This window comes from Siniperca chuatsi, linkage group LG5, assembly GCF_020085105.1.
Source record: "Siniperca chuatsi isolate FFG_IHB_CAS linkage group LG5, ASM2008510v1, whole genome shotgun sequence".
Lineage (NCBI taxonomy): Eukaryota > Metazoa > Chordata > Actinopteri > Centrarchiformes > Sinipercidae > Siniperca > Siniperca chuatsi.
In genome coordinates, this window is record NC_058046.1 from 21186930 (window position 1) to 21199562 (window position 12633).

Consider the following 12633-nt stretch of genomic DNA (forward strand, 5'->3'; position numbering starts at 1 on the left):
ACAGAGAAATAAATGCAAAAAGTTCACTCTAACCTGAGATACCAAGCAGGAACAAAAGCTGTAAAGAATACAATTTAGGGGGGAGAGGAGCACCCGTGGCTGCTTGACAGACAGAGCTCTACTCTCCTCAAAGGACAGCAGGCTTCATCGACATTTGTCTGAGGTGCTAACCAGAATCCCTGGGGACACACCTTAGGCTTTAATACTACATCAGTTTTGTGTAGTGGTTGTCAGAGTGATAGGGGTAAAAATGAGACGAAGGGGCAAGGGGAGAGCTGTAGAGACGGAATATGAGGGCTCGGGTGAAGGGTAGGGTGGGGGTGGATAAGGGAAGGGCAGGTGAACAAAGAAAAGTAAGAGAGAGGGGAGCTTGGAGAGAGCGGTTGAGGGTTGATGAATAGAAAGAGAATGAGAAGGAGGGGTACACCGAGAGAGTGGTGGGGGAAGAAGATGTAGGGTTGAAGAAGGGTTGGGATGGTGAACCAGTGAAGAAGAGATCCCGCAATACTACCGTAAAGAAGACCCGTCAATACGCCAGCTTTGCTTTTTTACAAAAGTACCCCCTCAACATAGGTGGAGCTGACTGTCATAGTAATGCTATTCCGGCAGTTGGGAAACAACACACGTAGCTTACTTTGGTCTTGAGAAGCTGCAGCCTTTATTCGCTGACAAACTGTAACCTACTCTGTACATTTACTGCCAGACTGATAACTTCACTGCCCACCTTTTCCTCTGCACCGCTCACATTCACCATCACTCTCTGCTGCGCTATCTCTCACTCAACCACAACCTCAACTGATTCAGCTCTGTTAGTACCTCCGCTGCTGGCTCAAAAGTGGAACAACAATGCCCCCCCATTCCGTGTTTGTATGTTTTATACAGAACGGCGAGGTGGAATAATGGCGCAAAAATCCTGCCTTGAAAAGGCTGTGTAAAAGGGGCTTATGAGGGCAAATGAGGGAGCAATTCAGTCCGACCTTTTCAGTGAGAACTCTTTGGAGTGACTTATGTTGATCGATATTTTAGTGATATGGTCTTGTTTTGCTCAAAGAACATTTTTCCTGGAGAATTTTCTGCCTGGCTTAATGCTCACAGTCTCTGTTTACTTGGTGATTTTTCTGGGAAAATGGGACAAAAGCCATCTAATTTCCTCTCACCTCCCCTCTAAATGGTCAAATCAGTCAAAGTGAACATGGCCTCTTGATGATAAAGAGCTCCTCGTTTCTGTGTCTGTGTCTGCCTCTCTTTACTGCCATCCCTCGCTCTCCTACTTTTCTTGATTTGCAGACTGTGAACTCGCTGGTTGTCTTTGTGGTTTTCAGACAGGAGGTTGGTATTTCTCAGCTCACCTTTTGAAAATGTCATGAAGAAGGTGAGGTACACTGTCCCCCTTTATGCACTTCTGTCAAAATATCACAACTTGGCAGAGAAATATTAATGCAGGAGAGAATTTAGTTTATTCACACACATTTTGATTAATCTATTGGTTTGAGTTGTGTTCTTTTATAGTATTGTTTATTGTCACTCAACTATGGATGGAGACCATTTCTGTCCCTACAGCATGAATAAACAGCATTATTTTATCACTATAGGTAAGTTAATTATCAAGAATTGCTCTAATTCATCATAAGATACGTTTGTTTGTTCCCTGTCTGTACTATAGGTTTTATCATGTGCTTGTGTGAAAGAAACATAATTTATTCATTGTTAATAGTTAGGCACATTGGCCTTGAAGCTGACGATTAAACAGGCTTTTGTTATGTCTCTGGTTTTGACATTTAGAAAATCTCTTTGGGCCAAGCAAGGGTCTCCTTCCTATTTTTATTGATGGAAAACCTGACTGTAATTGCTTTTTAATTGTTGTCAATGGAAAAAGGACACATTGTGCTTTTTAAACATTCACTTTCCAGCATTTACAGAACTCAGTGTTAAACATAGCCAGATCAGACTATGAAAAGTTAAGCATAATTCAACAGCTTAGAGTTGGTGTTCTTGTCTAGCTTTTCAGAATGTATCTTTTACTACCCCATAATCATCAAATAGTAAATATCAAAATTATAAACTACAACAGCAGCCATACAGCCATGAAATTCAATTCATAATTGCTGTTTTACTATAGCTAGCTAACTATAACTTTACTATCATAAAGTAAGCGTTTGCATTTGTTTTCCTAATGCATTTGACATTTTGTATGTGTGAGTGACCAGGCAAGATGTAATCGAATTAAAACATTAGTCACATAATTCTTTTGAAACAGAAACTACAAAACAGAAGGGAGAGCTTGGTATTTGTTATGAGGCTGTTTTAATGTCTGGTAGAATATAAAGTAGTCTTACATCATAAGCAGTTTAAAAAATATGCTTATGGTTAAACTTAAACTCTCAAACTAACAGAACAAGTAAAGTGGGCTCTGAGCAATGAATGACTATAAAGATATAGTTTTTATAGATAAGGTCAGTGTTTGTAGTTGTGGTGCTTCGATTGAGCTTTAGTGTTGGCTGGAAGGCAAAGAAAGACGAGGAATACTGTGACATTGAGCAACCCTGACTCCTGTTGAAAGTTCCTCCCATTATCTGTCCTCTGCTGTACTAAATAGGTGTTGAAGGTGAGACAAAGAACAGAGGCCATGCAGCAGAGACCAAAGACATACTGCTCTAGAGGCCTGTTTACTGTTTAATGGACTGTGTTCTCAAATGGGACAGTTAATTAAGACAGTGCTTTGGTTGATCTCCCTCGGTTGTTTGTGTTCATGTGTGTCTGACTCCAACCCCACACCACCACAGAAGTGTCACAGCGGTGTAGAAGAATAGAGAGTTACATTGGTTTAAACGCTTCTTAATAATCAGGCCTTAAACAGTGACTTATGAACTTGTCTTTTTTGGAGAGATTTCATCTATTCTATCTGTCAAATGGCCAGGGGCTCCACTGCACTTAATGTTGAAAGCTTTGTTAATTAAAAATGTTTGATGTGCAGCACTCCAACTGAGAGATCTCCTACACACACACACACACACACACACAGCTGCATGCACAAACAAATACACACGGTTGCTTCTACAGAAGAATAATTGTGGACACGCAGTAATACAAAACACTAGATTAAGAATCCTCAAAAAATATGAGACGGGGACACAGACAGGATCACACAACTGTGATGGGCTATAATGAATCAAAGCTCTTGACAATGAAGTATCCTTTTGAGTTGATAATGATGGTGAGACGCAAGATTAGAAGACGGACTTTGATCTTTGAATGCATTAGTGTGTATGTGCGTCTACACATGCAGGCATTTGTATGTGCTTTTATTTTATCTGTTTGAGTATTAACACCTCATGTTTTTGGTTTTAAATCATCTTAAAACAGACTTATTATAGAAATGAGTGCTCATTAAAATGGAGTCCTTAGGGGGTCCTCTGTAGCAGCTGCTATGTACTCTGAATGTTGCAGGTTTTGTTCTCCATCTGACCTTTGCTACCCCTGTAGAAATCTCTCTTCTGTCTTTCTATGTCACTTCTCATGTACAGTATTATTTAAAGCCACTTGTGTAGAATTTAGTGGCGTGCATTTCACTTGCCACAGTGTCTCTGATTCTACGCCAAAGCCAACATTTCAAAATCTTCACATAGTGGCTTTGATAAAACTGGCCAGAGTTGCCACTGCTCTTAGTGTGATGCAGACAGATCTTTATAATTGCTCTGTACAGTAGGTATAGTTTCCTGTGTTGCATCTAATTGTCACGCATTATTGTTCCACATGCTGACAAGTTATTGTTTAGACCATGTTTTTGCATTTTTGTTGGTCATACATGATATCATACACAGGATTCTGGGAACTTTTGGGCTATTCAGAAGTAGCTGATATCTTGACATTACTGTGTAATGTATCATCTGCACCATCAGTAATGACCAAAGGCAAGGATGAGATTCCACTGGTTGCCTGTGGAGAGCAGTGGGGGAGCAGTGAAGACAGGTCAATGATCAAGTTTTCTCACTGACTCATGCTAACATTAAATCTCTTTATTTCTCTCCCTTCCCCTCACTCTGCCTCTCCTCCAGGGAGCCCAGCCGTCCGACCAGCCTGCTGCCTGCTGACTGGAGTGCAGGGCTGGGTTTAGGGAGGGAGGATGAGCCCTTACCTCCAGGGCTGGAGACCCTTCCACTCAGACTGATGCAGCAGGACTGCACTGCTGTCAAAACCCTGCTTTTAAGACTGAGACGGACACTGCAGGAGGTGGGATATGTACATGCACACACAGACAGAGGCATATGGACTCTTCTTAACATGGGTTTATACTCAGATTAAATCATTAACTGGGAAGATGAAGATTACATCCCAGAACACTATTCTATTAAGAGCCCTTAGTGCATTTGTCACAAAACCCAAGAATAACACAACTAGAAGCTGAAATTCATTGTTATTCCTCTTATAACACACTGACAGACCTTTCTCTGATCCAGTTATAGATACATCAAAGTGTTTTAAACCAGTAAGCGGTAAGAGGTTAGCAAATAATATGAAGCAATTGGCATTAGGAACCAAAACAGTACAGTGCTCCACTGACAAATTCTTCACTCCCTTTTTTAATCAGCTCTATTTCAGCTCCATGAAATCATCTCAAAGTGGTTGCTTTTCCGCCTTTAAAAGGTCTCTGTAATCACTTTGTTTTGTTAATTTAATCAGATTCTACATTTGGAAGAGGAAACTGGGAGGCTTATTTGAGTGTTTGCCATCTTATTCTTTATATGCACATATACTCACACTCACACTCCACACATTAATCCTCCCGTTTCGGAGTATCACTCTGCTCTTAAATGCTTAAAGTTTTACCTCTGGCTATGAGGCCATCTCAGTGTGAATGTCAGGAAACCAGTGAAATTACATCCACGCCATTATAGACGTGATTAGCTGTAATGGTCACTTAGTAAAGCACTGACACGTTGCAATAGCTGCACAAGGTTTAACTGTAAAAACCAGGGAACCATATTGATGGACACCCTGTGCAGTCATGCAGTCTTTTTAACTGTGGGACTGCAGTTAAAAAGACTGCATGACTGCATGACACCAGAATGTAAATAGAACGTAATAATGTTCTTGCTTTTAAAGCAATTTTAACATTTTATCATTTATTGAGAACTTTTTCGAAGAACATGAAATTGTTGTAAATGTGCTTCGCATGCTTTATTTGGGGTAATTGCAATTTGCAGAGAGCTTGACTTGGGGCAGATTCTCAGTCATAATGATAAATTATACAAACAACCGCTGAATGTGAATTCCAGTTTTAGTAAGAGTTCAGTCCGAGCCAGGCCAGAAAGATAATAACGCTCTTTTGGAAAATGGCTGAGGCCTAAACAATTGTTCAAGTTGTGTAAGCACAGTTTCAGTTATTTGGATGTTGGTGTTTGGTGGTGTTTAATATATTGTGTTGTGTATGTTTTGTTTTGGAATGAAACTGCTAATATTTTCACTAATACCCTTTGTCACTATGGTTTGTAAGTGTATGAGTCATTTACATACCATGTTAGTAATACCATAAGCTCTGGAAGGTGAGCTGAAAGAACATCCATTAGCAATGTCTGGCTGCTGTTTTCTTGTAATCTACATGGGTGAATGACCAAATACAGCATTATTATACAGACCCACACTCACAAAGACAAATACACAAAAAAAACAACAAATAAACCTGGGTGACCAGACCTTCCCTAACACCCCACCATTAGTACCTCTAAACTAAGATCAAAGCTAGCTGTGAGGGCCTATCTGTGAATTACAGTCCACAGAGGCATATGTATGGCTTTCTCCCTTTCTCTTTACTTTTCATCTCTCTGTTTTTTCTTCCCAGGTCCGCTGTGAGAGAGACACTAGACATGAAAATGATAAAATAATAATTAGTGGAGAGAGACATAATCTAGAAGCGTGATGGAGAGACTAAAGGGAGTGCAAGAGAGAGAGGGTACAGAGCAGCAGAACATGAATATGAAAGAGGAGATACTTTGCTCTCTTTGCTTGCTCTGTTGTGTCATTAACTTGCAAATTTTGTTACCTTCCATCAGTGGATATAATCCATTCTGTAGCAAGGGGAGGGTGACTCTGCATGGCTGTATGCTTTGCATTTTATTTGCTTGACCTTCTGGTTTTGAGCCCCAATCTTCTGATCTTTTCTTTTGTTTACCTTAACTTAAAACCCCTAAATTCTCTTCTCTTTTTTCTTCTTCTCTTCTTTCTAATGTCAGTCAAAACACTGGTCAGCTTTATATGTCACACATAACACAATACAGTTCCATTCCAGTCATCCTAGGAGGCTAGGAGATGCTTTCAAAGAGGCAAAAATTACCATAAATGACTCATGCAGCCTAATCTAACAGTTTTGAAGCCAGGCGCTCAAGTCCAAAAGTCGAATATTTATTGCATTATCATCTAGATTTTCTGCATATGTTCTTCTCTGTGCCAACAGTCACAACTGCAGCAAATACTGTAGATCCTTTTAGGACAGTCTTAAAATATCGTTTGTATGGTAGCATGCTTGAGCAACCTAATAGAATGGGGGGAAAAAAAATACTAATTGCAAAGTTGATCTTTACATGATACCCAAGAATTGACATTATCACTCTGATAAACTTTTAGGTTTCCCACAAATACAATAACATAAGTCAATAAAAAGTCAAGATTGTGCAGCAGTTTTAGTGAAAGAAAGGTAGCCATATTCTCGTAATTTAGTAAGCCTTAAGCTAGACTGAGCACCAGACATTTTTATGTTTAAATGCATATGCTATGTTCAGTTATGTTAGCCAGCTTTATGGATAAAGATGTCTAATGTAGCGGAACTAGCCTAACAGTTGTCAGCAATAACTGAAAATAGTGACTAAAAAGATAAACAGTAACATAACATGCTAGTTTCTCAGTTGCTGTCAATAGGTTATGACAAGGGCCAGTTAAGGGGTTAACATCCAAACCACAAACCACAACGTCCTCAGTTCAACTTCAACTTTGTCGCATCTCTCTCATTTTCTATCATCTTTCTCTACTGTCTGTAATAAAGGCTTAAAAATGCCCTCCAATACTGCTGCATAGAAGAATGCATATCATTGCATATCAACATGCATGACCAACAGGCCAGATAATACATCAAACCTTATAATTTCCTGTGTTTATTGTGCATCACATTTGTCATATTAGTAAATTTAAGGCAGCTGGAGAGACTCTAGCCATCCTTGATTTATTTCTCTTTCAGCAGTTTATCCTGTTGGTTGCACAGAGGAAGATTTTCTAAAATGCCACTGTCCATGTGTGCATTAATGTTGCCTAACACAATGATCCCCATTTGTCAATGTCAGCCATGGATTCTAGCATTACTGTGATGGCCCCATTTGTTACAGCACATACTCACAGTCTTTGTGAGCATGATTATGCACCGCCAAGCCCTGTTAGCTTGTGCCTCTGCAGCCCCTCTGTCCGTCCCAGTGACTCTTACCCCCAGGCATCTGCTTGACTTGTGGCAGCAGCTTATTCTTGCTGCCTCCACCAAATCTTTTCAGCAGCTTAGTGTTGTTACAAGTATAGCTTTGAATATGATCAAATGTAGTTGAAAATGCTGTTGTTCATTACATTTCAGGCAGTGGCGTTCATGTCTGCAACCGTCGTTACAACAGCTGGAAAGAAGCAGACTTGTGACATACAGTAGCTGGCTAATATGCTACCCTATCAGTAAAAGTGAACTCCTACAACTAAATTCTGTGTCCGTGTAGGGAGGAGGTGTGAAACAAAGAACCATTCCTTTACAGTTTTAGTTTAACACAAGAACTCCTGAAGCCCAGAGTTAAAAAACAAAGACAAAAACTTAACAATACCCAAGCAGAGTTGGAATTTCAAATTCAAAGCACTCAACCTGTGTTTGCCAAAGAATTCACTAAATTGCATGACAGTATGTTGTTAATGGTGCTGCCAAACGTCAGTGAGAGAGAGTGGGCATGAATGCACTTTGGGTTATTTGAAGGTTTTGATTTCTGAATTTAACTGATGTGTGAATGTGATTAAAGGGGTGTATCAAACTACAAAACCTGCTTTCCTTTCTTAGGCCATTCATCATCTTTAGACATTTAGCTTCTGGGTAGTGCAAGTCATTAAATCCAGAGCTCCCAGGCAGCTTTTCCCATTCTTAAATCTGAAAGGCTTTTTACTGAACCACATCTAATTGTGGGGACAGTTGTGTGTTAAGGCCTGTGGGACAGGGGTGACCTTAAAGAGAATGTGTATGTGTTAGAGCGAAAAGAGATGGAGACAGAGAGTGTATGGGTGTCAGTGAGTGTGCGCCTGTCTCTCTACATGGGGAAAGCCATTGATCACCGATGACACATTGAGGGCCTGACGCCATAGCACACCTATAATTCTGATAGGGAGGTATGCTTCTTTAAAAGGTCAGCCAAACCAATAAACCATCAAGTTTATGCTGTGCAAAGATTTCGGCTCTGATGTTTCTCAGTGCTACCTTCAAATCCTGAAAGTTGGCCAAAAATATGCACAAACAATCAAGATTTAAGCCTAAAAAGTATCTTTTTAGGGGGTCTTGTAAGTATGGTCATCTCTCTCAAACAACAGAGGGGTTGGCTTGCCTATAAATCTGCAAGAGGGCAGCAGATGGCAAGAAATAGATCAGAAAACCAAGTGCGTGGAACATGTAGTTACCTGATAATTCACGTTACCTTTCCCTGTTCTTTGCCGCATCTTTGTCATGTATTTTGTCATATCCTCTTTGGGTGTGCTGTCATGTCCTTACCATGCATTATTACATTAATATCATTAGTCCTGGCTGGAGACTTTATCCTCTCCCGCTTTCCCATCTGTCCTGTCATAAGCCCCCACAGGTGACATTCAGATCAGTGTCTTCTCTTTTAAAGGAGTGTGTTTGTGTGCGTCCTCATGTGTGTCTGCATGTGCAGCCTTTGTCACATGAATGTATGCAGCTGTGCTGTGCTGTGCTGTGCTGTGCTGTGTGTGTGTGTGTGTGTGTGTGTGTGTGTGTGTGTGTGTGTGTGGAACCCCATCTAGCTGCCCCTGCTCTCTGCCCACTAGACACCTGTGTCAAGGAACAGAGCCAAAATCTCTCTGATCACAGAGATTATGTAAGAGACCAGGTGAAAAAAAAATGTTACAACACGGAGTTGGATTTATACAGCCAAGTTCTCTGAAACCAATTATCCTACATTTTTGTGAACAAAGGTGATTCAAAGCTAGATTAAGAGACTTGATGTAATATTGCCATGCAGATATTCTGTAGAAAATGACTACTACATTAGGGTTTAGGATGCTGCAGCTTAAATGAACACCTATCTTGATAGAACTAGTCTATTACACCTCCCTCTATTTTCTTATTGAACGAGTAGCCAGACTTCTGTGTGTAATGTGTTTGGCAATATTGCTTAACAACACAATGAAGTGACAAAAATTAAAAGCTAAAATACTTGCAGATGCCTTAACTCTGTTTACTGATCCTGTAAAAATCACTAGTTTATCAGCAGCGCTTGTACACTCCACTTGTACCTGTACTTCTACAACACAATGTATATCACAAACCTCATCTTGATGTTATTTTTATATTTATGTTTTTGTCTTTTGCAGAGCACAGAGACAAGTCCTGCCAGCAGCCTCCAGTCTCTACCCATTAGCCCGTGCAGTGAAAAGTCCCTTCCATTTAAGGTAACCTAAAGCAGACCATTTTATGTTGCTTTATACATACGCACAATAGTGAATTGGTGTATTTGTGTTTGAAGAGGGTGTTTAGTGAGTGTTTGGTGAGTGGCTTGGGCCAACTTTCGACCGAATATCATTTCCAACTGTCAACAAGTCTGAGTGTAACACCCACACTTTACCTTAGTGTCTCTTAAGTATAGTAAGAGAATGTTTAAATCAACTATTAATGCTGAGCAGACACTGTACAGACTAAACCCGCTTTCAGCCCCGAATTGGTCGCCGCCGATTAATTTTAGAACCGTGCCAAATGTCTGCCAGTTTGGTTGTTGTTTGACAAGCAGTTTGAGGGGTCACGACACCTGATTAATTGAACGATCAATGATCTGGCTCTCGGACGATTGAATGGATTTCTGGCAGGTCTGAAATTTTGGTCATCTGTTTGCAGTTTGAGCAGTTCCACGGTCTGATTGCTCACATGGCTGCTGTCAAAAGATCTGTTATGAACTTTAATGAGCTTGTTTTAATGTTATTGCAGTAGTATTTTACATGTTTTGGCTAAAACTGTAGTCTTGAGACTTCTGTGATATAAAACTGAACTACGCTGCGGAACAGACACCATATTGTCTCCATCTTCTAGCCATCTGCAGCTCCATTTTTGTCTTTTTTCTCCTTACTTTCCATTCATAGTGGAATTGCACAAAAGAACACAGCTTTTCTCTCTTTTTGTCAACATTGCTGAGGATTCAGTTGTATTGTTTTATATCAAATCTTTATTGGAATTGTCAATGGACAAAACCAACCGGGTGTTCCGTGTTCACGATCAGTGTGAGAAGCCACATTGTGGCCGGTCGATCTATCTGTACAGTGTGAGCATAAAAGTCGCAGGTTCTGGCTGTGAAGAAGCACAGATTCAGATGTGTAGGGTGAGTTCACACAGTGTAAAATATAAATATAAACGCACAGTGTCTGCCCAGCTTAAAATGTTACAACAAAATACAGTTTTATACACATAGTATTTTGAGCTCTGTTGTTTTTCTTTTAGGTAGCTACACATCAAACTGTACACTGGGCATCATTTACTCACACAACCCTCAACTACACTGAGCCAGCTTGTTCAATTAAGAGACAGCAGTCTGTCAGTGATCAAAAATCTTCCTTTGATCCGTATATCCTTCAGTTTTAACCTTATCAAAAAAATTAACAGCCATTTTTCCACACCAGCTAATGAATCATAAAGAGATCAAATAGGAAGCAAGAGAGCAAAGGAGTAAGGCAGGGAGGGACAAGGAGAGGGAAATATAAAGAAGAGAGTAGCAAAAAGAGTGATAAAAAGTGGGAGAGGATAAATTGAATGAGAGAGGGCCAAAGTGCTTTGCTTGCCTTGACAGGCCCCAGACCCCCTCTGTCAACCTAGTCCATCAGAGCTTTGCAATCTAGATCAGATTTATTCATCTTTGCAAGAAGAAGTGTGTGTGTGTGTGTGTGTGTGTGTGTGTGTGTGTGTGTGTGTGTGTGTGTGTGTGCGTGTGTGTGCGCGCGCGTGCGTGTGTGCGCGTGCGTGCGTGCACTCAAGTGCGTGCGTGCGTGCATATCTGCAAGCAGAGTTTAAGTTTACTAAGAGAGCGCCTTTGTCAAGCTTTCTCTGGGATTTAGTTGGGTTGCTGCAGAGTTCTTGGTAGATTGTTAGAGTAGAGAGGAGCAGTTGGGGCGAGACTCCTCAACTCTGTGGTACTTTTCTAAATCCTATGGTGGTGATTTATTGAACTGCATTGTATTGAAAGTTGAGTCTAATATTTTGCCCTTCCCTTCCTTCACATACATGGATGTACAGAATAGTAAAAGCCCCTTAAAATATAGTCCAGTAAAACACAACCACAAACTAAGGCCTCATTATCTGGCACAGTGCCAACAAATATTAAGCATGGCTGTTTGAGTGTACTGCTGTACTAATAGGGCTACATACACTATTTTTTGTTGGTACAATTTGTCGCTGTGTCTTAGTTTGTGTGCATTTATTTATGTTTGCGTGATAAAGAGGGTGGGTGTTTGTGTGACTGCGTGCCCTCCTTATTGACCTACATGGAGTATCAGTGGCAGCTGGATGATAAGGAAAAAATTTAAAATGTAGGGTGGGACACAGCATGAAGATAGCAGCTCTGGCTCAAACTCTCTCATGAAGGAATGCACAGATGGACAGGGAAGGTGGACAACTGGAAAAATGGGATTGAGAGAGGTTAGGAACAAATTAGGGCAAATGTCTGATTAAACAGTCCAAACCACAAATATATAGACTGTAACCAGTCAATAATTAAATAACTAAACAAAAATATGCAATAATCCAGTTGTCACAAACCGACTCAGTGCATGTGACAAGGAGGGGACACAAGCCAAGTTAAAGAGCCAATTATGTGTTTTATTAGAAATAAGCAAACATAACTATTTACAAAAGATGAACATGTGATGTGGAGAGTAATTGTATCAGTAGTGGGTTAAATGTATGGATGAGGATGTATGTTAGTGTTGAAGGCAGCAAAATGTCAAACCAAACAAAAACAGAGAGAGAGAGTGACAGAGAGAGGGGGCGGGCGGCATTTATAGCCTTGGTGGAGGCCTAAACAGGTGCCACCAAATCAGGGTAACAACCCTCCCTGACTGCAGGCTTCTGAAAAAGAAGACAAATTAGTTCAGTGCAGGCAGAAAGGGAGGGGTCGTAACACAGTCATACATGGATCTAAAAGTTGACATTTCTCTGTCTGTGGATAGCTTACAGAGCATAGAGGTTCATTCTTGACTTTGAGAACACACACAGCATCTGTAATAAAGATATTCTTAAAGCAAGGTTCACTTACTTTGCTATATTTGGAGCTTTTGGTCGTATCCTGAATGGTTTGAATATTGAATTAATGGACATCTATGAAGTACATATAGATTGACAAAATGTTTCCACAT

At 40.4% G+C, this 12633-nt stretch overlaps 1 protein-coding gene across 6 annotated transcripts in view; it reads left to right on the plus strand.

Moving 5' to 3' along the window:
- Positions 1–12633, plus strand: part of ccser1 (coiled-coil serine-rich protein 1) — a 120140-nt gene that overhangs the window by 35151 nt on the left and 72356 nt on the right. For all 6 annotated transcript variants that reach the window (XM_044196399.1, XM_044196398.1, XM_044196401.1 and 3 more), the window contains exons 7-8: positions 4056–4230; positions 9613–9690. In XM_044196399.1, the coding sequence (XP_044052334.1) occupies positions 4056–4230; positions 9613–9690 (253 nt within the window). The remainder of the gene's footprint in view (positions 1–4055; positions 4231–9612; positions 9691–12633) is intronic.